The sequence below is a fragment of the Macaca mulatta genome, chromosome 16 (assembly GCF_049350105.2).
Source record: "Macaca mulatta isolate MMU2019108-1 chromosome 16, T2T-MMU8v2.0, whole genome shotgun sequence".
NCBI classification, from domain to species: domain Eukaryota; kingdom Metazoa; phylum Chordata; class Mammalia; order Primates; family Cercopithecidae; genus Macaca; species Macaca mulatta.
The window spans coordinates 9,160,536-9,188,178 of record NC_133421.1 but is presented as its reverse complement, the minus strand read 5'-3'; the positions used below and the strand labels follow the sequence as shown (position 1 = coordinate 9,188,178).

Genomic DNA, 27,643 nt, shown 5'->3' with positions numbered 1-27,643 from the left:
TCGCGCCACTGCCCACTGCACTCCAGCCTGAGCAAGAGTGAGACCCTGTCTCAAAAAACAAAACAAAAAGACTCACCCCTGCCCCATCCTCCTATTAACCTCAAGCACTACAGAGAGAAGTCCTGGTCTTCTGGGTCATCTGGCATCACCACGACCTGTATACTGCTCCACACACACCCTAATCTGCCCCAAACCCACTGAAATTCCTACTCAAGGATCTAAAAACCAGCTGGGCACAGTGGCTCATGCCTGTAATCCCAACATTTTGAGAGGCCAAGGCAGGAGAATCGCTTGAAGCCAGGAGTTTGAGACCAGCCTGGACAACACAGCGAGACCCCATTTCTACAGAAAGTACAAAAATTAGCTGAGCATGGTGGCATGGCCTATAGTCTCAGCTACTCGGGAGGAGTTCAAGGCTGTAGTGAGCTATGATTGCGACTGCACTCTATCCAGCCTGGGCAACAGAGCGAGACTCCATCTCTAATAAAATAAATAAATAATAACACTCTGCCATATTTCTCATCTTCTCCTCAGAATGATCCATTTGCCCCTGCACTTGCCTGGCTCTGGCAATCCCCCAGCCCTCTCAAGCTGAGATGGCTTTAATGCTCACGGCCAGCTGTCCCCAGTACACACCTCAAGGACAAGAGGTGGCTGGGTGTCATTATGCCCCCTGCTGTCAAACCCCAGCTCCTCTGCAGTTCTTGTCATCAGGCTAGCTTCCCCTGTTTTATCACCCTCCCTCAACCACTAAGACTCTACCGCCTGGTTCGCCATCTCACTGCCCACAAACAGTCCTGTTATCATTCTTGTTTTTTTGTGGGGGTTCTTGTTTTTGTTTCTGAGATGGAGTCTCGCTCTGTCGCCCAGGCTGGAGTGCAGTGGTGAGATCTCGGCTCACTGCAACCTCCGCCTCCCGGGTTCAAGCAATTCTCCTGCCTCAGTCTCGCAAGTAGCTGAGACTACAGGCAATCACCACCATGGCTGACTAATTTTGTATTTTTTTTTTAGTAGAGACAGGGTTTCACCATGTTGGCCAGACTGGTCTCAAACGCTTGACCTTAAGGTGATCCACCCGCCTCGGCCTCCCAAAGTGTCGGGATTACAGGCGTGAGCCACCACGCCTGACCCTGCTCTGTTATTTCTACCATGACAATTTATTCAGCTTCATCAAAAACACATTTACAGTCCAGTTCCTTACCCACTTAAGATTCTAGTCCACCATGGCATGCACACCCTTGAAGACACTCTCGAGAAAGACAAGGGTTTGTTTTTCTCTCCTGGTAAACCTCAACCAGACCATCCTCCTATTCTTGGCTTGCATGCAACTGATACCAAGGACTACTAGTGTTTACTGAACACTTACTATATGCCAGGTGCTGTTTTAAGTGCTTTTTTATTTATTTTATTATTATTTTTTTGAGACTGGATCTTGCTCTGTTGCACAGACTGGAGTGCAGTGGTGTCATCGGCTCACTGCAACCTCCGCCTCCTGCGTTCGAGCAATTCTCCTGCCTCAAATCTCCCAAGTAGCTGGGATTACAGGTGCCTGCCACTAAGCCTGGCTAATTTTTGTATTTTTAGTAAAGACAGGGTTTCACTTTGTTGGCCAGGTTGGTCTCAAATTCCTGACCTCAGGCTATCCACCTGCCTCGGCCTCCCAAAGTGCTGGGATTACAGGTGTGAGCCACCATGCCCGGCCCTAAGTGCTTTAATTCATTACTGATTCTTTTAATTCTCACAACCCTGTGAGGCAGGTGCTATTATAATTATCCCCATTTTACAAACAGAGAAACTATAGTCATTTAACTTGCCAGGGAAGATGCACAGTCACACTAACCGGTCTCATTTCAAATTAATGGCAACAGACCTCTAGTGGGCACTGAGCGAAAAGCAGCACAACTGCCACATACCTTGGTGGGTCTAATTTTCTTTCTTTTGTTGTTTTTTTTTTTTGAGACAGGGTCTCGCTCCATCACCTAGGGTGGGGTATAGGGCACAATCATAGCTCACTGCACTGTAGCCTTGAACTTCTGGGTTCAAGCAATCCTTCTGCCTCAGCCTCCCAAGGAACTGGGAGTACAGGCACACACCATCATACTCAACCATTTTTTAAATGTTTTGTAGAGATAGGATCTTTCTGTATTGCCCAGGCTGCTGTTGAGCTCCTGACCCGAGGTGATCCTCCTGCTTTAGCCTTTCAAAGTGCTGGGACTACAGGCATGAGCCACTGTGCCTGGCCCTGATTTTCTATTCTCTAGGACAGATCATTTCATATTTTCTCTCTCTGCACAGACCCTCTTCCTTTGGCTGAAAATCTCTCTTTATGCTTCACCGAGAATTCAGAAGCCAAGAGACAGAAACACTCAAATCTGGGCCAGGCACACTCATGCCTGTATCCTTAGCACGTTGGGAGGATGAGGTGGGAGGATTGTTTGAGGCCCGGAGTTTGAGACTAGTCTGGGCAACATGGCAAGACTCCGTCTCTAAAAATAAAATTTAAAACCTAGCTGGGTATGGTGGCACACACCTGTGATCCCAGCTACTCAGGAGGCTGAGGCAGGAGGATTGCTTAAGCCCAGGAAGTTGAGGCTGAAGTGAGTTGTGATCACACCACTGCATTCCTGTCTGGGAAATGGAGAGAGACCCTGTCTCAGAACAAAAACCACTCAGATCTTCCAACTGCCAAACAGCAGCTTCTGAATGCTCCTCCACCTTTCCTTCTATTGCAAGGAAGGATTCTGTGCCTATCAAAGTCAAGTCCTTTAACGTGCTCTAGCTCCTGTCTTCGCCCAGCCACTCAGGGGTTTTGTTATCCCCCCTCTCTCCTATAGCATCAATCCCTCCCTCTCTACAGGACTGTTCCTGATGTCAGAGAAGCACCCCATAAACCCTTCTTTGGCATCGCTTCCCTTCCGATCACCGATCCATTTCTTGGCTCCCTTTCACAGCAAAACTTTCCCAAAGAATTGTCTAGGCCGGGCACGGTACTTCCAGCACTTTGGGAGGCCGAGGCAGGTGGATCACAAGGTCAGGAGTTCGAGACAAGCCTGGCCAAGAGTGAAACCCCATCTCTACTAAAAATACAAAACATTACCTGGGCGTAGTGGTGTGCACTTGTTTTTTTTTTTTTTTTTTTTTTGAGACGGAGTCTCACTCTGTCGCCCAGGCTGGAGTGCAGTGGCCGGATCTCAGCTCACTGCAAGCTCCGCCTCCCGGGTTCAGGCCATTCTCCTGCCTCAGCCTCCCGAGTAGCTGGGACTACAGGCGCCCGCCACCTCGCCTGGCTAGTTTTTTTGTATTTTTTAGTAGAGACGGGGTTTCACTGTGTTAGCCAGGATGGTCTCGATCTCCTGACCTCGTGATCCACCCGTCTCGGCCTCCCAAAGTGCTGGGATTATAGGCTTGAGCCACCGCGCCCAGCCTAGTGGTGTGCACTTGTAACCCCAGCTACTCAGGAGGCTGAGGCAGGAGAATCGCTTGAATCCGGGAGGCAGAGGTTCAGTGAGCTGAGATCATGCCATTGTACTCCCACCCAGGCAACAGCACAAGACTCCATCTCAAAAGAAAAAAAAACATTGGCTATACTTTTCTTCCACCCATCCTGATCAGATTCTGCCTCCATCACTTCCCTGAAAGTGCTCTTGTCAAGGTCACTAATGTCTCTTGGGTCATTCTCTAAATTCGCCTCACTCTATCTCTCAGCAGCATGAATCAGTCTCCACCTCCCTGCGCTGGAGCATTCAGGCACTCAAGGCTCTGCTGGGGCCTTCTCCTCCTCCATCAGCATTCTTTCTTTCTTTTTTTTTTTTTTTTTTTTGAGATGGAGTTTCACTCTTGTTACCCAGGCTGGAGTGCAGTGGCACGATCCCGGCTCACCGCAACCTCCGTCTCCTTGGTCCAAGTAATTCTCCTGCCTCAGCCTCCAGAGTAGCTGGGATTACAGGCGCCTGCCACCACGCCCGGCTGATTTTTCTGTATTTTTAGTAGAGATGGGGTTTCATCATGTTGGCCAGGCTGGTCTTGAACTCCTGACCTCAGGTGATCCACCCGCCTCAGCCTCCCAAAATGTTGGGATTACAGGCATGAGTCACCATGCCTGGTCCCGGATTTCACTCTTGCCCACCCATAAACCATTCACTCTTCTGTTTTAAAACTCTCGGCCAGGCGTGGTGGCTCATGCCTATAATCCCAGCACTTTGGGAGGCCGAGGTGGGCGGATCACAAGGTCAGGAGCTCAGACCAGCCTGGCCAATACAGTGAAATCCCATCTCTACTAAAAAAATACAAAAAAATTAGCCAGGCGTGGTGGCACACGCCTGTAATCCCAGCTACTCGGGAGGCTGAGGCAGGAGAATTGTTTGAACCTGGGAGGCAGAGGTTGTGGTAAGCTGAGATCGCGCCACTGCACTCCAGCCTAGGCAACAGAGTGAGACGCCATCTCAAAAAAAAAAAAAAAAAAAATTAGCCAGGCATGGTGGCACATGCCTATAATCTCTGCTACTCAGGAGGCTGAGACAGGAGAATCACTTGAACCCAGGAGGCAGAAGATGCAGTGAGCCAAGATCACGCCACTGCATTCCAGCCTGTGCAACAAGAGGAAGACTCATCTCAAAAAAAAAAAAAAACCCTCTCTCATGACTTCCCAAATAAACTCCAAATGCCTTACCCATAAGACCCAACACAACGTGGCTGCTCTTCTCTGTCCTCGCCCCGCTATCTCCCTCACTTGCCTCAGTCTGGCTATACTAGCATTCTGGGTTTTTTATTTTGTGTTTGTTTGTTTGTTTGTTTTGAGATGGAGTGCAATGGCTCTCTCGGCTCACTGCAACCTCCACCTCTCGGGTTCAAGTGATTCTCCTGCCTCAGTCTCTCAAGTAGCTGGGATTACAGGCACCCATCATCACATCCAGCAAATTTTTGTATTTTTGTAGAGACGGGTTTTTGCCATGTTGGCCAGCCTGGTCTCGAACTCCTGACCTCAGGTGATCTGCCTGCCTCAGCTTCCCAAAGTGCCGGGATTACAGGTGTGACCCACCGAGCCTGGTCTGTTTTGTTGTTTTTTGAGATGGAGTCTCACTCTGTCGCCCAGGCTGAAGTGCAGTGGTACAGTCTTGTCTGACTGCAGCCTCCACCTCTCCCGAGTTTAAGAGATTCTCCTGCCTCAGCCACACGAGTAGCTGGGATTACAGGCATGTGCCACTACATGCAGCTAATTTTTGTATTTTTAGTAGAGATGGGGTTTCACCATATTGGCCAGGCTAGTCTTGAACTTCTGGCCTCAAGTGATCTGCCCACCTCGGCCTCCCAAGTAGCTGGGATTACAGGTGTGAGCCACCGTGCCAGGCCTTTCTGGTCTTTTAACACACAAAGCTATTTCCCAGTTCTGGGTGTTTATACTATCATTGCCAGTTTCTGGAAAGCTCTTTCCGGAAGTGTTCACTTGACTGACCCCTTATCCTCCTTCAGGTCTTAGTTGAAATGCCTCCTTGTCAGAGAGCTCCTTCCTGACCATTTTATGCAATGTGCTTTCCTCTAGTTAGTCTCTCTTCATTCTGTGTATTTCCTTCAGAGCATTTATTATCATCTTGGTCCTGATGCCTGCTGGTTTACGTATTTGTTGTCTATCTCCCACAGAGAAAGCAAACCAGCCTTTCATCTGTCTTGTCCACCACTTTATCCCAGCACGGTGACTAACATGTATCAGTAGTCAATCAATAAATATCTATAGGCCGGGCACGGTGACTCACGCCTGTAATCCTCACACTTTGGGAGGCCAAGGTGGGCGGATCATCTGAGGTCAGGAATTTGATATCAGCCTGCCCAACATGGCGAAACCCCATCTCTACTAAAAATACAAAAATGAGTCGAGTGTGATGGCATGCACCTGAAGTACCAGCTACTCCGGGGACTGAGGCAGGAGAATCGCTTGAACCCAGAAGGCAGAGGTTGCAGTGAGCTGAGATCGCACTACGGCACTCCAGCCTGGGTTTCAGAGCAAGACCCTGTCTCAAAAAAATAATAAATATAAATACATATATACTGCCACAAGAAATTCACTACTTTTTAGCGAAAAACACAGATTCCTAATTAAAGAAAGGGGAAACGTCTCTCTAAATAACTTCAGAATTCAGGGCAGAAAACGCTACACGTGGAAACATCTTGAAAAACAGTCCCGTTTGTGAACAGGAAGCACTTGGACTACACTTTCTCCATCTCCATGAAGGACTTAAATGTGTAGCACTGAGGAAGAGGCCGAGTTAGCCCCAGTCCTTACCATTTCTGCATATTCCACCTGCTCCCCCTCGTGGTACAGCTCTGGGGGCAGGTTATAAATTCGCAAGATGTTATCAGCACTATTGGTCAAGATGCAGGAACCGTCAGGAGCCCTAGAAACAGGAAAGAGTTACAAAGCTGGCCAGACCTATGCTTTTCAAGTGTAGGTCTAGGGCTGAGCCTACCTCTGGGGTAGGTAAGCCTCCCCTGAATCCTTGAGGGAAGGAGAAGACACACACTGCTAGATAAAATGTAAGTTCAGTCTAAAAGGGCTACGTGCTCCTTCTCCCAGCTCTGGGGCATCCCTCTCCTAGATAACCGGACTGTTCTACGGTGAAAATCTTGGGGGTGGTCAGCTCCCTGCCCCGTTGTTATCCTTACCACTTACAGCCTTTCAAGAAGTTCTCAGGTTGGGTGCTAAACTCTGACCAGGAACCACTGAGAAATCGAGGCAGCTGGGAGAAGCTGTAGTTCCAAGCACTGAAAGGAAGATGGGGGACAACAAACCTGGGTCGCCAAGCAACGGAGGCAGGGGCCTAGAGAAGTGGTTCTGAGGACCAGAGGACAGGTCGACCTCACACTTCATCTCCCCAGACTCCACACTCCACTGCCATCACCACTTACGTGTCTCCCTCGTCCTCTGCAGCGGGTTCCCCAGAGGCATCTTCCATGGCTTCTTCAGACCCCAACTCTGGCCTGTTCGCTTCTTCTTCAGAAAGGCTCCCGTTTGCTTCTTCTGCAGGAAGTCTCGTATTTTCAGAAAGTTCTTGCTCCTCGATTTGAGGACTCAACTCACTAGGAGCACCAAACTCTGTTTCCAGGGGAGTGGAGAGAGAAACTGGGTCCCCCTCCCCTAGCTCCTGGGGCACAGCTGAGCCAGCCACAGGATCTGGGGACAACCGGGGCGGATCCTCCCTTTCGAGAGGCGGTGGCATCAGTTCAGGGTCCGCATTTTTATCCATCGGGGAAGCGTGGGGAGAAGGATGGGCCGGAGCTGGATCCTGGTCTGAGGGACAGCAGTCCGGAGCTAACGGTTGAGTCTCCAAAGTCTTCATACTGCAGAGGAAGCACAGCGGACATTAGCCTCAGCCAGGATGGCTTCGAAGTTCTCAGGGATCCGATGCAGAGCTAATGAAACCCACCTGTGCTTCCCTCCTCTTCTGGGAGGAGGTAGAAGACTCCCGGGAGGAGAGGCGAACAGCGGACGCCAATTTTGAAAGCACTGCGTTCCTTAGCACCGCAGGTCGCTACGAGCCTCTTGCTGTCGCGGGATTTGGGCCCACCTTCCGATTGGGCCGCTGCATCCCGGATCAGATTTCGCGGGCGACCCACGGAACCCGCGGAGCCGGGACGTGAAAGGTTATAAGGTTTCCCGTTCCCATCAAGCCCTAGGGCTTCTCGTGGCTGCTGGGAGTTGTAGTCTAAACTCTTCTATCTTGGGGAGAAGCGCCTGCGCTCCCCCTACCGAGTCCCGCGGTAATTCTTAAAGCACCTGCACCATCCCCCGCCGCCTGCAGAGGGCGCTGCAGGTCTTGCACCTCTTTTCATCTCGTTCTCCAGGCTCCAGACCTTTCTCTCTTCCTTCATTCAAAAAGTATTTATTATCGAGCTCTTACTTGCTACCCAGGACTGATATAGGCACTGAGGAATACAACAATAAATAAGATAGTAGAAAAATTCTATATCCTCATAAAGCTTACGTTTCCATGTACTGAAAGCAATTAACAAATATTTTCAGAGTGATAAGTATTGTGAAGATTAAACAAGATGGTGTGATACAAAGTATGTGGGAGAAAACGTTAGCGTGAGATATTAAGGAAAGCCTTCCTAAAAAATGACATTTTAGCTGTTGAAAAGAAAGGATCCAGCTGAGAGCAAACGCAAAAGCTTTCTTCCCTTCATATTTGACACAGCGCAGGATTCCTCCAAAATGGTTTCCACCAATTCTGCCCTCACAGCTCTGGCTTGTAGAATTTTCCACCCCAAAATGTTAGTATCTACGGCACCAGTTCGGCGAGAATCCTGACTCTCTCTGCACCCTCCTCCCCAATTCCATTTCCTTTGCTTCCTCCAGCGGGCGGATTACTTGCCCTTACTTGTCATGGCGACTGTCCAGCTTTGTGCCAGGAGCCTCGCAGGGGTTGATGGGATTGGGGTTTTCCCCTCCCATGTGCTCGACTGGCGCTAAAAGTTTTGAGCTTCTCAAAAGTCTAGAGCCACCATCCAGGCAGCAGGTAGCTGCGGGGCTCCGGGAACACTTGGCGTCCGGGCTGGGAGCGTGCTTTCCAAGACGGTGACACGCTTCCCTGAGGATTGGGTAAGCTCCTGACTGAACTTGATGAGTCCTCTCTGAGTCACGGGCTATCGGCTCCGTGTATTTTCAGCTCGGGAGAATCGCTGGGGCTGGGGGTGGGGCAGTGGGGACTTAGCGAGTTTGGGGGTGAGTGGGATGGAAGCTTGGCTAGAGGGATCAACATAGGAGTTGCATTGTTGGGAGACCTGGGTGTAGATGGTGGGGATGTTAGGACCATCCGAACTCAAAGTTGAACGCCTAGGCAGAGAAGTGGAGCTTTGGGGAACCTTGAGCCGGCCTAAAGGGTACTCCTTTGCCCATCTACCCGTTGCTAGGCGTAGGGAATCCCTGAAATAGAAGATGCACAAAGCATTGAGATCTGAGACTTTTGGATCTCGAAACATTGAGAACTCATGGCTGTATATTTTGGAGCCCATGGCATTCTAGTGAAACCTCGGGCTCCATTCCGAAATGATCATTTGGAGGTGATCCGGGGAGCCCAAGCTGCTAAGGTCCCACAACTTCCGGACCTTTGTCCTTCCTGCAGCGATCTTTCCAGCCAGCCCTTGGCTCCGCTAGATGGAGAAAATCCAATTGAAGGCTGTCAGTCGTGGAAGTGAGAAATGCTAAACGAGGGGTTTGCCCGCCAGGCCGAGGAGGACCATCTCAATCTGAGAGGGCCGGCAGCCCTGTTATTGTTTGGCTCCACATTTACATTTCTGCTTGTGGCAGCAGCATTTCCGGTTTCTTTTTGCCGGAGCAGCTCACTATTCACCCGATGAGAGGGGAGGAGAGAGAGAAAAAATGTCCTTTAGGCCGGTTCCTTTTACTTGCAGAGGGAGGCTGCTATTCTCCGCCCGCACTTTTTTTTTCTGGATTACTTGGTTATGGCCTTTGCAAAGGCAGGGGTATTTGTTTTGATGCAAACCTCAATCCCTCCCCTTCTTTGAATGGTGTGCCCCACCCCGCGGGTCGCCTGCAACCTAGGCGGACGCTACCATGGCGTGAGACAGGGAGGGAAAGAAGTGTGCAGAAGGCAAGCCCGGGGGGTATTTTCAAGAATGAGTACATCTCATCTTTCCGGAGGAAAAAAAAAAAGAATGGGTACGTCTGATAATCAAATTTTGAAAGAGTGCAATAATGGATCGTTTGATAATCTGTCGGAAAAACAATCTACCTGTTATCTGGCTTTGGGCTAGGCCATTCCAGTTCCAGACGCAGGCCGAACGTCGTGAAGCGGAAGGGGCGGGCCCGCAGGCGTCCGTGTGGTCCTCCGTGCAGCCCTCCGACCCGAGCCGGTTCTTCCCGGTAGGAGGCGGAACTCGAATTCATTTCTGCCGGTTACCCATCTCTTAGCTCGCTGTTGTTTCATTCCGCAGTTTCTCCCCATGCACCTGCCGCATACCGGGCACTTTGTGCCGTACATACGTCATCTTTTTCCTAAATCGAGGTGGCATTTACACACAGCGCAGTGCACAGACCAAGTGTACAGGAAGATGAGTTTTGGCCCTAACCACTGCGTGATGCCTACCAAGTCAGAGACCCATTTCATCGTCCCAGAAGCGTTTCATCGCCCCTCTTCCCAGTCGATTCCCGACCCCACCTTTATTTTGATCTCTATAACCATTTTGCCTGTTGGAGAACTTCATATAAAATGGAATCAGGCTGGGCGCGGTGGCTCACGCCTGCACTTTGGGAGGCTGAGGCAGGCGGATTACTTGAGGATAGGAGTTCCAGACCAGCCTGGCCAACATGGTGAAGCCCCGTCTCTACTAAAAAATACAAAAATTAACTGGGCGTGGTGGGCGCCTGTAATCCCAGCTATTCGGGAGGCTGAGGCAGGAGAATCGCTTGAACCCGGGAGGCAGAAGTTGCAGTAAGCCAAGATCGTGCCACTGCACTCCAGCCTGGGCGACAAGAACGAAACTCTGTCTCAAAAAAAAAAAAAAATCATACATTATGTGCTCCTTTTTGTCGGCTTCTGTCCTTCAATGTGCTGTCTGACATTCGTTCATGTAGTTGTATATATCAGTATTTTGCTCCTTTTCATTTAGTATAGCCCATCGATTGTATATCCGTTCTTTTGATGGCCTTTTGAGTTGTTTCCATTTGGGGTTATGAAATAAAGCTGCTATAAACATTCTTGTACAATTGTTTTTGTGATCATATGTTTTTGTGTTTCTTGGAGAAGTACTTAGGAGGGGAATTGCGAGTTTGGAAATAAAAAGTAGATGTATTTTGAACTTTATCAGAAGCTCTGAGTTTTCCAGAGCGGTTGTACCATTTTACACTCCAACTAGCAAGGTATGGGAGTTATTATGGTTGTGCCACAGCCTTCCGGACATTGGGTATTGTCAGTCTTTCTAATGTGGTATATCCTTGTGGTTGTAATTTACAGTTCTCTGTTGACTAAGGATGTTCAGCATTTTTTCATGTGCCTATTGGCCATTCGTATTTTGTTTGTAAAGTAGCTCTTCAAGTCTTGCCTGTTATTTTGGTCTTTTGTTTGTTTTTATGCTTCAGTTGTGGGACTGCTTTATACATTTTGGATACAAGTCCTTTATCAGATACATGTGTCCTGAATGTTTTCTTCTGATCTGTTGCTTGCCTATTTGTTTGCTTTACAGAGTTTACAGTATCTTAAGAGGAGTGGATTTGTCTTTTTTAGGTTCAGTATTTGCCTTGTCCTGTTTAGGACATTTTTTTTTTTTTACCCCAGAATCATGAAGATACTATATTTTCTTTTAGGACCTTTATGGTTGTAAGTTTTACACTAACGTCCTTGAGCCATTAATTAATTCTTAAAATGAATTGTTTATGGTGTGAGGTGTAGAAGTCAGTCTCTGGTATGTTTCCTGTATGGAAATCCAGGTATTCTGTCTCCACTTGTTGAAATAGGCTTCCTTTCTCTACTGAATGCTTTTAACTTTAATTATTGTACAGTTGGAGTATGGGGCTACCATTTTAGTGCTATTTTCTTTTTTTCTTTTTTAATTTTTGAGACAGGGACTCACACTGTTGCCCAAGCTAGAGTACAATGGCACAATCAAGGCTCACTGCAGCCTTGAACCCCTGGGCTCAAGCAGTCCTCTAGCCTCAGCCTCACAAGTAGCTGGGACTACTCCAGCATACCCAGCTAACTGTTTTATTTTTTTGTATTGACAGGATCTCACTATGTTGCCCAGGCTGGTCTCAAATGGCTGGCCTCAAGCTTTCATCCCATCTCGGCCTCCCAAAGTGCTGGGATTACAGGTGTGAGCCACCATGCCTGACTTCTTAGTGCTATTTTCTATTTATCTCCTCTGTTCTTTGCTCTCTTTAAACGTTTGAGGAAGAAACAGTACCCATCTTACACAAACTCCTCAGAAAATAGAGGAACAGACTGGGCGCAGTGACTCATACCTATAATCCCAGCACTTTGGTACGCCGAGACAGGAATCACTTGAGGTCGGGAGTTCAAGACCAGCCTGGCCAACATGTCGAAACCCCATCTCTACTAAAAATACAAAAATTAGGCCGGGTGCGGTGGCTCAAGCCTGTAATCCCAGCACTTTGGGAGGCCGAGACGGGCGGATCACGAGGTCGGGAGATCGAGACCATCCTGGCTAACACGATGAAACCCTGTCTCTACTAAAAAATACAAAAAACTAGCCGGGCGAGGTGGCCGGCACCTGTAGTCCCAGCTACTCGGGAGGCTGAGGCAGGAGAATGGCGTAAACCCAGGAGGCGGAGCTTGCAGTGAGCTGAGTCTGGCCACTGCACTCCAGCCTGGGTGACTGAGCAAGACTCCGTCTCAAAATAAAAAATAAAAATACAAAAATTAGCTAGGCGTGGTGGCACGTACCTGTAATCCGAGTTACTCAGGAGGCTGAGGCACAAGAATCACTTGAATCTGGGAAGCAGAGGTTGCAGTGAGCCGAGATTGCGCCACTGTACTCCAGCCTGGGCAACAGAGTGGGACTCTGTCTCAGAAAAAAAAGAAAAAGAAAATAGAGGAACATTTCCCAACTTGTTTTTGAAGCCAACATAATCCTGGTACCAAAACCAAACGAGGACATTGCAAGAAAAGAAAATTTAGACCAATATTCCTGTTAGCATATACATGCAAAAACTAACAAATTCTAGCAAACCAAACCTGGTAATATAGAAAAAAGGATAAATAGGCCAGGCGCAGTGACTCACGCCTGTAATCCCAGTACTTTGGGAGGCCGAGGCAGGCGGATCACTTGAGGTCAGGAGTTTGAGACCAGCCTGACCAACATGGTGAAACGCCGTTTTTAATAAAAATACAAAAATTAGGCTGGGCACGGTGGCTCACGCCTGTAATCCCAGCACTTTGGGAGGCTGAGGTGGGCAGATCACGAGGTCAGGAGTTCGAGACAAGCCTGACAAACATGGTGAAACCCCGTGTCTACTAAAAATACAAAAATTAGCCGGTGTGGTGGCACCTGCCTGTAATCCCAGCTACTCAGGAGGCTGAGGCAGAATTGCTTGAACCCGGGAGGCGGAGGTTGCAGGGAGCCAAGTTCATGCCACTGCACTCCAGCCTGGGTGACAGAGCAAGACTTTGTCTCAAAAAAAAAAATTAGCGAGGCCGGGCGCGGTGGCTCAAGCCTGTAATCCCAGCACTTTGGGAGGCCGAGGCGGGCGGATCACGAGGTCAGGAGATCGAGACCATCCTGGCTAACACGGTGAAACCCCGTCTCTACTAAAAAATACAAAAAACTAGCCGGGCACGGTGGCGGGCGCCTGTAGTCCCAGCTACTCAGGAGGCTGAGGCAGGAGAATGGCGTAAACCCGGGAGGCGGAGCTTGCAGTGAGCTGAGATCCGGCCACTGCACTCCAGCCTGGGTGACAGAGCAAGACTCCGTCTCAAAAAAAAAAAAAAAAAATTAGCTGGGCATGGTGGTGGGCACCTGTAATCCCAGCTGCTTGGGAATCTGAGGCAGGAGAATCACTTGAACCCAGGAGGCGGAGGTTGCAGTCAGCTAGGATCACACCATTGTACTCCAGCCTGGGCAACAAAGTGAGACTCCATCTCAAAAAAAGAAAAAGTAAAAGCATAAATACATTCTAACCAAACAAGGTTTATCTCAGGATTGTAGTTGATTTAACATTCAAAAAGAGTCCAGGATTTCAAGACCAGCCTGAGCAACATAGCCAGGCTGGTCTTTACTGGGGGAAAAAAATCAGTCCGTGTAATTCACCACATTAGCAAATTGAAACATAACCCTATGATCATTTCAACAGATGCAGCAAAAGCAGTTAAGGATATTCAACACATATGCATAATTACAAACAAACCAACCTCCTAGCAAACTAGGGAAAGGAAACTTACCTGGTTTGATAACAGGGCATCCACAATCAGAGTTCCACTAGCAGCATACATAATGGTAGAAAACTCAATGCTGCCGGGCGCAGTGGCTCACGCCTGTAATCCCAACACTTTGGGAGGCCGAGGCGGGCAGATCACAAGGTCAGGAGATCGAGACCATCCTGGCTAACATGCTGAAACCCCGTCTCTACTGAAAATACAAAAAAAATTAGCCGGGCGTGGTGGCGGGCGCCTGTAGTCCCAGCTACTTGGGAGGCTGAGGCAGGAGAATAACTTGAACCCAAGAGGCAGAGGTTGCAGTGAGCCGAGATCATCCCATTGCACTCCAGCCTGGGCGACAAGAGCAAAACTCCATCTCAAAGAAAAAAAAAAAAGGAAAGAAAAAAGAAATAACGATTAGAAAGGAAGAAATAAAACTTATATTCACAGCCAGTATGATTCTATACATACATGTCCTAATGGGGCCGGGCGTGGTGGCTCATGCCTGTAATCCTAGCACTTTAAGAGGCTGAGGCAGGTGGCTCATCTGGACCAGCCTGGCCAACATGGTGAAACCCCATCTCTAATAAAAATACAAAACATTAGCCAGGCATGGTGACAGGCACCTCTAATCCCAGGTACTCAGAAGGCTGAGGCAGGAGAATTGCTTGAACCTGGGAAGTGGAGGTTGCAGTGAGCCGAGATCATGCCATTGCACTCCAGGCCAGGCAACAGAGTGAGATTCTGTCTCAAAAAAAAAAAAAAAAAAGAGTGAAATTCCATCTCAAAAGAAAAAGCCCTAATGGGAAATCCATAAAAAGCTACCAAAACTAATAAATATAGCAAGGTTGCAGGTTACAGGGCAATATAGTTATCCCTCTATCTGTAGGGGCTTGGTTCTGGGACGCCTCACACACCAAACCCACAGATGTCTAAGTCCCATATATAAGATGGTATAGTATTTGCATTTAACCTACACATATCCTCCCATATAGTTTGAACTATCTCTAGATTACTTACATTACCCCCATACAATGAAAATGCTAATGTACATACAAGTGTGTATGTAAGTACTTGTCGTACTATGTTGTTTAGGGAATCACCGGGCATAAAGGCCTTCAGGGCTGATACCAGCAGCCACTGTTATGATTCTGGTCAGGCCTGCCCCTGTTTGGAGTCTCAGTTGAGCTCATTGCCTTCCCACCCAGCCAAGGGTACCTGCATTTCTTTTGGCTCCCTGGCCATTTGGAAGGCCTAATTCAGCTTGGCACATTTGTATCCTGGCCCTCTGATGCTGGTACCCCCGGAAAGGCCCTGCTTTGAAAAACACTGAGATTTTAGTTGCTACTGAAGACTTGAGAGGTGAAGACAGAGAGACCTCCTGTGTGTGGAAATGTGTCCCTCCAAGTGGGATTGAGACTTTGGGCCCCCTATTTCAGGACAGCACCTCCTGACCTGTTGACTGAATAGTTCCCTGAAGGAGGTGGACTTGCATTAATGGAGTGGGGGTGGGGGCAGTACCACAGATCCACACTAACAATCACACAGTTCTCTCTAGAATAATAATATAGAACAACTGCAGAAACAGCTAACCTTTATTGAGCTCTTACTGTGTGTCCAGCACTTTCCTCAGCTCTTTACATTTCCCATAATACACAGGGTACTAGGCCACGCTTGGTGGTTCATGCTTGTAATCCCAGCACTTTACGAGGCTGAGGCGGGCAGATCACCTGAGGTCGGGAGTTCAAGACCAGCCTGACTAACATGGTGAAACCCTGTCTCTACTAAAAATACAAAATTAGCCAGGTGTGGTGGCCTGTAATCCTAGCTACTCAGGAGAATCATTTGAATCCGGGAGGCAGAGGTTGCAGTGAGAAGAGGTCGCGCCACCGCACTCCAGCCTGGGCAACAAGAGCTGAGACTCTGTCTCAAAAATAAAATAAAATAAGAGCCTGGCATTAAAGGAGCTGTTTGGTAGGGGGATGTTTTGTCACTGCAAAAAACAGAAAAGTGGGCTGGGCGCGGTGGCTCATGCCTATAATCCCAGCACTTTGGGAGGCCAAGGCGGGCAGATCACCTGAGGTCGGGAGTTCGAGACCAACCTGACCAATATGGAGAAACCCCCCTCTCTACTAAAAACACAAAATTAGCTGGGCGTGGTGGCACATGCCTGTAATCCCAGCTACTAGGGAGGCTGAGGCAGGAGAATCACTTGAACCCGGGAGGCGGAGGTTGCAGTTAGCCGAGATCATGCCAGTGCACTCCAGCCTGGGCAACAAGAGCGAAACTCTGTCTCAAAAAATAAATAAATAAATAAACAGAAAAGTGTAATGAACACTTTCAGTGGGCATGTTTCTTAGCAAATCTGATGACAAATTTGACATAAAGAGAGCATCCCTAGGAAAAAAAAAAAAAACTCAACTAAAAAAAAAAAGAGAGCATCCTGCATGGGCAACGTAGTGAAACCCTGCCTCTACAAAAAAACTCAAAAATTGGCTGGGCGCGGTGGCTCACGCCTGTAATCCCAGCATTTTGGGAGGCGGAGGCGGGAGGATCACCTGAGGTCAGGAGTTCGAAACCAGCCTGGCCAACATGGCAAAACCCCATCTCTGCTAAAATTACAAAAAATTAGTCGGGCGCAGTGGTGGGCGCCTGTAATCTCAGCTACTCAGGAAGCTGAGGCAAGAGGATCTATTGAACCTGGGAGGTGGAGGTTGCAGTGAGTCGAGATCACACCACTACACTCCAGCCTGGGCGACAGAGCGAGACTCCATCTCCAAAAAAGAAAAAGAAAGAAAAAAAACTAAAAAATTAGCCAGGCAGTCCTCTGTGGTCCCAGCTACTTGGGAGGCTGAGGCAGGAGAATCACTGAGCCCAGGAGTCTGAGGCTGTAGTAAGCCATGATTGCACTACTGCATCGTAGCCTGGGCAACAAAGCAAGACCCTGCCTCAAAAAAAAAAAAAAAAAGAAAGAAAGAACATGGCGGGCCGGGCGCGGTGGCTCACACCTGTAATCCTAACGCTTTGGAAGGCCAAGGCAGGTGGATCACAAGGTCAGGAGTTTGACACCAGCCGGGCCAACGTGGTGAAACCCTATCTCTAATAAAAATACAAAAAATTTAGCCAGGCGTGGTGGCAGGCGCCTGTAATCCCAGCTACTCGGTAGGCTGAGGCAGGAGAATCGCTTGAAACCAGAAGGCAGAGGTTGCAGTGAGCCTAGATTGCACCACTGCAGCCTGGGTGAAAAGAGTGAAACTCTGTCTCATTAAAAAAAAAAAAACAAAAAACAGAGAGAAAGAACATGGCAAAGCCTTTGAAAGCTTGTCAGGGAGAAGGTGAGATGATAGTTGCATAACTTCGTGCAAGATGCTGGTCCACACAGGGGCTGCCCCTTGCTCCTTCTTGCTCCCTTGACTTCTCATATAGCAGGCTCGTGTGTTACTCACATTTATTGAGCCCAAGCAGGTGCAAGGCATTGTGATCTAATACTTTGGTCAGCAAGACAACGAGATAGATCACTGCCCTGCCCTTAGGAAGTGTATATGCTATTAGAGGAAACAGATGAAATAAATAAGGAAAAGTATTAGACAATGTAAGTGCTATGAGAATGCAAATAAGGTGATGTGAATTAAAGTAGGATGACTTGAAGTCTGCGTGGGAAGGAGCCTACCCCTGTGTTCCGGCTGGCCAGGACCACCAGTTGATTAGCAGAGAAGGGCAGCCGGTGTAGCTAGAGCTTTTGGGGAAGAGGGAGTGGTTGGTAAGAGATGAGATTAAAGAAGCTGAGAAGGGGCATTCGGGAGGGGTTTGTAAACGCAGGGCTGAGGAGTGTCCCAAGAGAATGACCAGGTGAATGGTGAGACAGTTGTTCTTCCAGAAGCTTTGCAGTGAAAGGAATCAAAGAAGCGGAGCCAGGTATCAGGTGGGGAAGGGTGGGAGCCGAGGGGATGTCTTTTCCCACACAGAGATTGCAGGCTGAGAATGACTGCATCCTTGTTAACAGGAAGTGGGAGCAGGGCGCGGTGGCTCACGCCTGTAATCCTGGCACTTTAGGAGGCCAAGGCGGGCGGATTCACCTGAGGTCAGGAGTTCGAGACCAGCCTGGCCAACATGGCGAAACCCTGTCTCTACTAAAAAATACAAAAGTGGCCGGGCGCGGTGGCTCAAGCCTGTAATCCCAGCACTTTGGGAGGCCGAGACGGGCGGATCACGAGGTCGGGAGATCGAGACCATCCTGGTTAACACGGTGAAACCCCGTCTCTACTAAAAAATACAAAAAACTAGCCGGGCGAGGTGGCGGGCGCCTGTAGTCCCAGCTACTCGGGAGGCTGAGGCAGGAGAATGGCGTGAACCCGGGAGGCGGAGCTTGCAGTGAGCTGAGATCCGGCCACTGCACTCCAGCCTGGGTGACAGAGCGAGACTCCGTCTCAAAAAAAAAAAAAAAAAAAAAAAAATACAAAAGTTAGCTGGGTGTGGTGGCACTTGACTGTAATCCCAGCTACTCGGGAGACTGAGGCAGGAGAATGGCTTGAACCTGGAGGGTAGAGGTTGCAGGGAGCTGAGATCATGCCATTGCACTCCAGCCTAGGTGACAGAGCGAGACTCCATCTCAAAAAAATAAATAAATAATAAATACAGGAAGGGAGTTGGGAATAGGGTGCACATTTAGGTAGTCTTGGGGATTTCGTGGTGGGAAGGTTGGAAGTCCCTCTCATGATTATCTTTTCCTCAAAGAAGTGCACGGCTGGTAGGGGTGGGGCAGGAGCGCTTGGGTTGTAGTGAAAGACTGGAAGAGAGGATGTGAAGCAGCCATTCTTTTCCTACTCCACGGGAAGCTATGCTGCCTCAGACTCTGGCATGGTGTTGAGGGAAGGGATTCCTTCTCCGCAGGCCCAGGTGACCCAGGGTTGGAAGTGTCTCATGCTGGATCCCCACTTTTCCCCTTGCAGCAGCCAGACTGCCTTACGGGTCACTGCCATGGAGGAGCCGCAGTCAGATCCTAGCATCGAGCCCCCTCTGAGTCAGGAAACATTTTCAGACCTATGGAAACTGTGAGTAGATCCATGGGAGGGGCAGACCCACTGTCCCCACCCCAACCCCAGCCCCCTAGCAGAGGCCTGTGGGAAGCAAAAAATCCATGGGACTGACTTTTTGCTCTTGTCTTTCAGACTTCCTGAAAACAACGTTCTGGTAAGGACAAGGGTTGGGCTGGGGACCTGGCGGGCCGGGGGGCTGGGGACCTGGTCCTCTGACTACTCCTTTCACCCATCTACAGTCCCCCTTGCCGTCCCAAGCAGTGGATGATTTGATGCTGTCTCCAGACGATCTTGCACAATGGTTAACTGAAGACCCAGGTCCAGATGAAGCTCCGAGAATGTCAGAGGCTGCTCCCCCCATGGCCCCCACACCAGCAGCTCCTACACCAGCGGCCCCTGCACCAGCCCCCTCCTGGCCCCTGTCATCCTCTGTCCCTTCCCAGAAAACCTACCATGGCAGCTACGGTTTCCGTCTGGGCTTCCTGCATTCTGGAACAGCCAAGTCTGTGACTTGCACGGTCAGTGGCCTTGGGGGCTGGCTTCCATGAGACTTCAGTGCCTGGCCCTATACCCCTGCATTTCTTCTGTTCGGAACTTTGGGATTCCTCTTCACCCTTTGGCTTCCTGTCAGTGTTTTTTATAGTTTACCCACTTAACCTGCGATCTCTGACCCCTGTCCCAAAGTTGAATATTCCCCCTTGAATTTGGGCTTTTATCCATCCCATCACACCCTCAGCCTCTCTCCTGGGGATGCAGAACTTTTCTTTTTCTTCACCCACGCTTATTCCTTGGCTTTTGAAAATAACCTCCTGACCAGGCATGGTGGCTCATGCCTGCAATCCCAGCACTCTCAAAGAGGCCAAGGCGGGCAGATCACCTGAGCCCAGGAGTTCAAGACCAGCCTGGGTAACATGGTGAAACCTCGTCTCTACAAAAAAATACAAAAAATTAGCCAGGCATGGTGGTGCATACCTATAGTCCCAGCCACTCAGGAGGCTGAGGTGGGAAGATCACTTGAGCCTAGGAGATGGAGGCTGCAGTGAGCCATGATCATGCCACTGTGCTCTAGCCTGGGTGACAGAGCAAGATCCTATCTCAGAAAAAAAAAAACAGAAAAGCTCCTGAGGTGTAGACGCCAACTCTCTCTAGCTGCCTAGTGGGTTGCAGGAGGTGCTTACGCATATTTGTTTCTTTGCTGCCCTCTTCCGGTTGCTTTATTTGTTCACTTGTGCCCTGACTTTCAACTCTGTGTCCTTCCTCTTCCTACAGTACTCCCCTGACCTCAACAAGATGTTTTGCCAGCTGGCCAAGACCTGCCCCGTGCAGCTATGGGTTGATTCCACACCCCCACCCGGCAGCCGCGTCCGCGCCATGGCCATCTACAAGCAGTCACAGCACATGACGGAGGTCGTGAGGCGCTGCCCCCACCATGAGCGCTGCTCAGACAGCGATGGTGAGCAGCTGGGACTGGAGAGACGACAGGGCTGGTTGCCCAGGGTCCCCAGACCTCTGATTCCTCACTGATTTCTCTTAGGACTGGCCCCTCCTCAGCACCTTATCCGAGTGGAAGGAAATTTGCGTGTGGAGTATTCGGATGACAGAAACACTTTTCGACATAGTGTGGTGGTGCCCTATGAGCCGCCTGAGGTCTGGTTTGCAACTGGGGTCTCCGGGAGGAGGGGGTAAGGGCGGTTGTAGTGGCCCTCCGGGTGAGCAGCAGGGGGGCTTTCTCCTGCTTATTTGACCTCCCCATAACCCCATGAGATGTGCAGAGTAAATGGGTTCACCCATTGCACAGTTGAAAAGACTGAAGCTTACAGAGGCTAAGGGCCTCCCCTGCTCGGCCGGGCGCGGTGGCTCGTGCCTGTAATCCCAGCACTCTGGGAGGCCGAGGCGGGCGGATCACGAGGTCAGGAGATCAAGACCATCCTGGCTAACACGGTGAAACCCCGTCTCTACTAAAAAATACAAAAAACTAGCCGGGCGAGGTGGCGGGCGCCTGTAGTCCCAGCTACTTGGGAGGCTGAGGCAGGAGAATGGCGTGAACCCGGGAGGCGGAGCTTGCAGTGAGCTGAGATCGTGCCACTACACTCCAGCCTGGGCGACGCAGCGAGACCCTGTCTCAAAAAAAAAAAAAAGGCCTCCCCTGCTTGCCACAGGTCTCCCCAGGGCCCACTGGCCTCATCTTGGGCCTATGTTCTCTCCTAGGTTGGCTCTGACTGTACCACCATCCACTACAACTACATGTGTAACAGTTCCTGCATGGGCGGCATGAACCGGAGGCCCATCCTTACCATTATCACACTGGAAGACTCCAGGTCAGAAGCCATGTGCCACCCTGCACACTGGCCTGCTGTGCCCCAGCCTCTGCTTGCCTCTGACCCCTGGGCCCACCTCTTACTGATTTCTACCATACTACTACCCATCCGCCTCTCATCACATCCCCAGTGGGGAATCTCCTTACTGTTCCCACTCGGTTTTCTTTTCTCTGGCTTTGGGACCCGTTACCTGTGACTTCTCGTCCATCTACCTAGAGCTGGAGCTTAGGCTCCAGAAAGGACAAGGGTGGTTGGGAGTAGATGGAGCCTGTTTTTTTAAATGGGACAGGTAGGACGTGATTTCCTTACTGCCTCCTGCTTCTCTCTTCCTATCCTGAGTAGTGGTAATCTACTGGGACGGAACAGCTTTGAGGTGCGAGTTTGTGCCTGTCCTGGGAGAGACCGGCGCACAGAGGAAGAGAATTTCCGCAAGAAAGGGGAGCCTTGCCACCAGCTGCCCCCTGGGAGCACTAAGCGAGGTAAGCAAGCAGGACAAGAAGCGGTGGAGGAGACCAAGGGTGCAGTTATGCCCCAGATTCACTTTTATCACCTTTCCTTGCCTCTTTCCTAGCACTGCCCAACAACACCAGCTCCTCTCCCCAGCCAAAGAAGAAACCACTGGATGGAGAATATTTCACCCTTCAGGTACTAAAGTCTTGGGACCTCTTATCAAGTGGAAAGTTTCTAGTCTAACACTCAAAATGCCATTTTCTTTTTGACTGCTGTACCTGCAATTGGGGCATTTGCCATCAGGGGGCAGTGATGCCTCAAAGACAATGGCTCCTGGTTGTACCTAACTAACATCAGAACACCAACTTATACCATAATATATATTTTAAAGGACCAGACCACCTTTCAAAAAGAAAATTGTTAAAGAGAGCATGAAAATGGTTCTATGACTTTGCCTGATACAGATGCTACTTGACTTACGATGGTGTTACTTCCTGATAAACTCGTCGTAAGTTGAAAATATTGTAAGTTGAAAATGGATTTAATACACCTAATCTAAGGAACATCATAGCTTAGCCTAGCCTACTTTTTTTTTTTTTTTTTTTGAGATGAAGTCTCACTCTGTCGCCCGGGCTGGAGTGCAGTGGCGGGATCTCGGCTCACTGCAACCTCTGCCTCCCAGGTTCAAGCGATTCTCCTGCCTCAGCCTACTGAGTAGCTGGGATTACAGGCACCCGCCACCACGCCCAGCTGATTTTTGGTTTTTTTTTTTGTTTTTTGGGTTTTTTTTAGTAGAGATGAGGTTTCACCATGTTGGCCAGGCTGGTCTCGAACTCCTGACCTTGTGATCCACCTGCCTCAGCCTCCCAAAGTGCTGAGATTACAGGCGTGAGCCACTGTACCCGGCCTGCTTTTTTTAGTCTACTTTTACTTTATTTTTAATGGAGGCAGCATCTTGCTCTGTTGCCCAGGCTGGATTACAGTGATGTGATCATAGCTCATTATACCCTCGAATTCCTGGGCTCAAGCAATCCTGCCACCTCTGCCTCCCCAGTAGCTAGGACCACAGGCGTACACCACCACACCCAGCTAATTTTTTAAATTTTTTGTAGAGATAGGGTCTCACTGTAGTGCCCAGGCTGGTCTCTAGCCTACTTTTTTGAGACAAGGTCTTGCTCAGTCACCCAGACTGGATAGAGTGCAGTAGTGCAGTCACAGCTCACTGTAGCCTCCACCTCCCAGGCTCCATCCATCCTCCCAGCTCAGCCTCCCAAGTCGCTGGAACTATAGGCCCACACCACCATGCCTGCCTAATTTTTTTTTTTTTTTTAAATTATTATTATTATTTTTTTGAGACGGAGTCTCACTCTGTTGCCCAGGCTGGAGTGCAGTGGCACAATCTCAGCTCACTGCAACCTCTGCCTCCCGGGTTCAAGCGATTCTCGTGCCTCACCCTACTGAGTAGCTGGGACTACAAGCGCCTGCCGCCACACCCGGCTAATTTTTGTATTTTTAGTAGAGATGGGGTTTCACTATGTTGGCCAGGCTGGTCTCAAACTCCTGACCATGTGATCCGCCCGCCTTGGCCTCCCAAAGTGCTGGGATTACAGGTGTGAGCCACCATGCCCAGCTAATTTTTATTATTTATTTATTTATTTATTTATTTTAAGACAGAGTCTGTCTCTCTCATTCAGGCTAGAGTGCAGTGGCACGATCTCAGCTCACTGCAGCCTTGACCTCCCCGGGCTTCAATGATTTCAGCCCCCCAAGTAGCTAGGACTACAGGCACATGCCACGACACCCAGCTAATTTTTTATTTTCTGTGAAGGTCTTGCTATGTTGCCCATGCTGGTATCAAACCCCTGGGCTCAATCAATCCTTCCACCTCAGCCTCCCCAAGTACTGGGATTACAGGCACGAGCTACCACACTCAGCCCTAGCTTAGTTGAAACATGTTCAGAACATTTAAGTTACCCTACAGTTGGGCAAAGTCATCTAACACAAAGCCTATTTTATAGTAGTGTTGTATATCTCATGTGATTTATTGAATATTGTTACTGAAAGTGGGAAACAGCATGGTTGCATGAAAGGAGGCACAGTCGGGCCGGGCACAGCCTGGGCACAGAGCGAGACTCAGAAAAGGCCAGGCACGGTGGCTCACACCTGTAATCCTAGCACTTTGGGAGGCCGAGGCGGGTGGATCACGAGATCAGGAGATCGAGACCAGTCTGGCCAACATGGTGAAACCCCATCTCTACTAAAATACAAAAATTAACCAGACATGATGGCGGGTGCCTGTAATCTCAGCTACTTGAGAGGCTGAGGCAGGAGAATCGCTTGAACCAGGAGGTGGAGTAGCAGTGAGTACTCCACCTGCTGAGATGGCTGAGATGGCTCCACTGCACTCCAGCCTAGGCAATAGAGTGAGACTCTGTCTCAAAAAAAAAAAAAGAAAAGAAACGAGGCACAGTTGCTTGCACCTCTAGTCCCAGTTACTTGAGAGGCTAAGGCAGGAGGATCACTTGAGCCCAAGAGTTTGAGTCCAGCCTGAACAACATAGCAAGACATCATCTCTAAAATCTAAAAAAGGGCCGGGTGGCCGGGCGCGGTGGCTCAAGCCTGTAATCCCAGCACTTTGGGAGGCCGAGATGGGCGGATCACGAGGTCAGGAGATCAAGACCATCCTGGCTAACATGGTGAAACCCCGTCTCTACTAAAAAATACAAAAAACTAGCCGGGCGTGGTGGCGGGCGCCTGTAGTCCCAGCTACTCGGGAGGCTGAGGCAGGAGAATGGCGTGAACCCGGGAGGCGGAGCTTGCAGTGAGCTGAGATCCGGCCACTGCACTCCAGCCTGGGCGACAGAGCGAGACTCCATCTCAAAAAAAAAAAATTAAAAAAAAAAAAAAAAGGGCCGGGCACGGTGGCTCCCATCTGTAATCCCACCACTCTGGGAGGCGGAGGTGGGTGGATCACCTGACATCAGGAGTTGGAAACCAGCCTGGCTAACATGGTGAAGCCCCGTCTACTAAAAACACAAAAATTAGCCGGGTGTGGTGGCACACACCTGTAGTCCCAGCTACTCGGGAGGCTGAGGTACAAGAATCACTTGAACCCAGGAGGCGGAGATTGCAATGAGCTGAGATTGCGTCATTGCACTCCAGCCTGGGCGGCAGAGCAAGACTCCATCTCAAAAATAAATAAATAAATAAATAAATAAATAAAGTTTTTTTTTTTGGAGACGGAGTCTCGCTGTGTCCTTCAGGCTGGAGTACAGTGGCGCGATCTCGGCTCACTGCGAGCTTCGCCTCCCGGGTTCACGCCATTATCCTGCCTCAGCCTCCTAAGTAGCTGGGACTATAGGCGCCCACTACCGCGACTGGCTAATTTTTTGTATTTTTAGTAGAGACGGGGTTTTACCGTGATCTCGATCTTCTGACCTTATGATCCGCCCGCCTCGGCCTCCCAAAGTGCTGGGATTACAGGCATGAGCCACCGCGCCCGGCCAATAAATAAAGTTTTTAAAAGTCAGCTGTATAGATACTTGAAGTACAGTTTCTACTAAGTGCATGTTGCTTTTGTACCATCATAAAGTCAAACAATTGTAGGTTGAACCATCTTTTAGCTCAGGTACTGTGTGTATATTTATTTCTCCCCCTCCTCTCTGGCTGCAGATCCGTGGGCGTGAGCGCTTCGAGATGTTCCGAGAGCTGAATGAGGCCTTGGAACTCAAGGATGCCCAGGCTGGGAAAGAGCCAGCGGGGAGCAGGGCTCACTCCAGGTGAGTGACCTCAGCCCGTTCCTGGCCCTACTCCCCTGCCCCCCTATGTTGGAAGCCATAGGATTCCATTCTCATCCTGCCTTCATGGTCAAAGGCAGCTGACCCCATCTCACTGGGTCCCAGCCCTGCACAGTTTTTTAGTCTTCCTCCAGTTGAATCCTATAACCACATTCTTGCTTCAGTGTATCCACAGAACCTCCAAACCCAGGGACAAGTGTGGATGTGTGGATAGTTCTTTGCCATTCTTAGCATCTCCGAGCCCAGAGCTGGAGGGTCTCAAGGAGGGGCCTCATAATTGTGTAATGTTGAGTAGAGCCAGAGTTTCAGGTCATATACTCAGCCCTGCCATGCACCGGCAGGTCCTAGGTGACCCCCGTCAGACTCAGTTTCCTTATCTATAAAATGGGGTAAAGGGGCCAGGCGCAGTGACTCACGCCTGTAATCCCAGCTCTCTGGGAGGCCGAGGCGGGTGGATCACCTGAGGTCTGGAGTTTGAGCCCAGCCTGACCAACATGGAGAAACCCCGTCTCTACTAAAAATACAAAATTAGTCGAGCGTGGTGGCGCATGCTTGTAATCCCAGCTACTCGGGAGGCTGAGGCAGGAGAATCACTTGAACCCGGGAGGCGGAGGTTGCGGTGAGCCGAGACCCCGCCATTGCACTCCAGCCTGGGCAACAAGAGTGAAACTCCATCTCAAAAAAACTAAAAAAAATAAAATAAAATGGGGTAAGGGAAGATGATGAGTCTTAATACACGCCAATACTCTGAGGTGCTCAGTAAACATTTGCCTGGGGTGTGGCCATCATCTTGATTTGAATTCCCCTTGTCCCAGCCTTAGGCCCTTCAACGCATTGGTCAGGGAAAAGGGGCACAGACCCTCTCACTCATGTGATGTCGTCTCTCCTCCCTGCTTCTGTCTCCTACAGCCACCTGAAGTCCAAGAAGGGGCAATCTACCTCCCGCCATAAAAAATTCATGTTCAAGACAGAGGGGCCTGACTCAGACTGACATTCTCAGCTTCTTGTTCCCCCACTGAGCCTCCCACCCCCATCCCTCCCCTGCCATTTTGAGTTCTGGGTCTTTAAACCCTTGCTTGCAATAGGTGTGCATCAGGAGCACCCAGGAGTTCCGTTTGCTTTGTCCCGGGGCTCGACTGAACAAGTTGGCCTGCACTGGTGTTTTGTTGTGGGGAGGAGGATGGGGGGTAGGACATAACCAGCTTAGATTTTAAGGTTTTTACTGTGAGGGATGTTTGGGAGATGTAAGAAATGTTCTTGCAGGTAAGGGTTAGTTTACAATCAGCCACATTCTAGGTGGCACCCCACTTCACCGTACTAACCAGGGAAGCTGTCCCTCACTGTTGAATTTCCTCTAACTTCAAGGCCCATATCTATGAAATGCTGGCATTTGCACCTACCTCACAGAGTGCGTTGTGAGGTTTAATGAAATAATGTACATCTGGCCTTGAAACCACCTTTTATTACATGGGGTCTAGAACTTGACCCCCTTGAGGGTGCTCGTTCCCTCTCCCTGTTGGTCGGTGGGTTGGTAGTTTCTACAGCTGGGCAGCTGTTAGGTAGAGGGAGTTGCCAAGTCCCTGTTGGCCCGGCCAAACCCTTGTCTGAGAACCTGTTGGTGAACCTTAGCACCTAAAAGGAAATCTCACCCCATCCCACACCCTGGAGGATTTCATCTCTTGTCTATGATGATCTGGATCCACCAAGACTTGTTTTATGCTCAGGGTCAATTTCTTTTCTTTTTTTTTTTTTCTTTGAGACTGGGTCTCACTCTGTTGCCCAGGCTGAAGTGGAGTGGCGTGATCTTGGCTCACTGCAGCCTTTGCCTCCCCGGCTCAAGCAGTCCTGCCTCAGCCTCCGGAGTAGCTGGGACCACAGGTTCATGCCACCATGGCCAGCCAATTTTTGCATGTTTGGTAGAGATGGGGTCTCACAATGTTGCCCAGGCTGGTCTCAAACTCCTGGGCTCAGGTGATCCACCTGCCTCAGCCTCCCAGAGTTCTGGGATTACAAGTGTGAGCCACCACATCCAGCCGGAAGGGTCAACCTCTTTTACATTCTGCAAGCACGTCTGCATTTTCACCCCACCCTTCCCCTCCTCCCTTTTTATATCCAATTTTTATACCGATCTCTTATTTTACAATAAAACTTTGCTGCCA

At 49.7% G+C, this 27,643-nt stretch overlaps 2 protein-coding genes across 8 annotated transcripts in view; one reads left to right on the top strand and one right to left on the bottom strand.

Moving 5' to 3' along the window:
• WRAP53 (WD repeat containing antisense to TP53) overlaps positions 1 to 14,259 on the bottom strand; it is a 25,983-nt gene extending 11,724 nt beyond the window's left edge. The window contains exons 1-6 of one of the 3 annotated variants that reach the window (XM_077969490.1): positions 13,908 to 14,259; positions 12,414 to 12,531; positions 9,747 to 10,009; positions 6,901 to 7,332; positions 6,658 to 6,756; positions 6,278 to 6,389 (exon numbers count right to left, since the gene is read on the bottom strand). In XM_077969490.1, coding sequence (XP_077825616.1) covers positions 6,278 to 6,389; positions 6,658 to 6,756; positions 6,901 to 7,332; positions 9,747 to 9,901 — 798 coding nt within the window. In that variant the 5' untranslated portion in view covers positions 9,902 to 10,009; positions 12,414 to 12,531; positions 13,908 to 14,259. 3 annotated transcript variants of the gene reach the window in all.
• TP53 (tumor protein p53) lies at positions 8,481 to 27,643 on the top strand. 5 transcript variants are annotated; one of them, XM_077969495.1, is made up of 12 exons: positions 8,481 to 8,593; positions 18,833 to 18,934; positions 19,052 to 19,073; positions 19,159 to 19,237; positions 19,310 to 19,437; positions 20,189 to 20,372; positions 20,454 to 20,566; positions 21,128 to 21,237; positions 21,580 to 21,716; positions 21,809 to 21,882; positions 25,360 to 25,466; positions 26,394 to 27,643. In XM_077969495.1, exons 2-12 carry the CDS (start codon positions 18,861 to 18,863, stop codon positions 26,473 to 26,475), a joined length of 1,110 nt encoding a protein of 369 aa, XP_077825621.1. In that variant the 5' UTR covers positions 8,481 to 8,593; positions 18,833 to 18,860; the 3' UTR covers positions 26,476 to 27,643.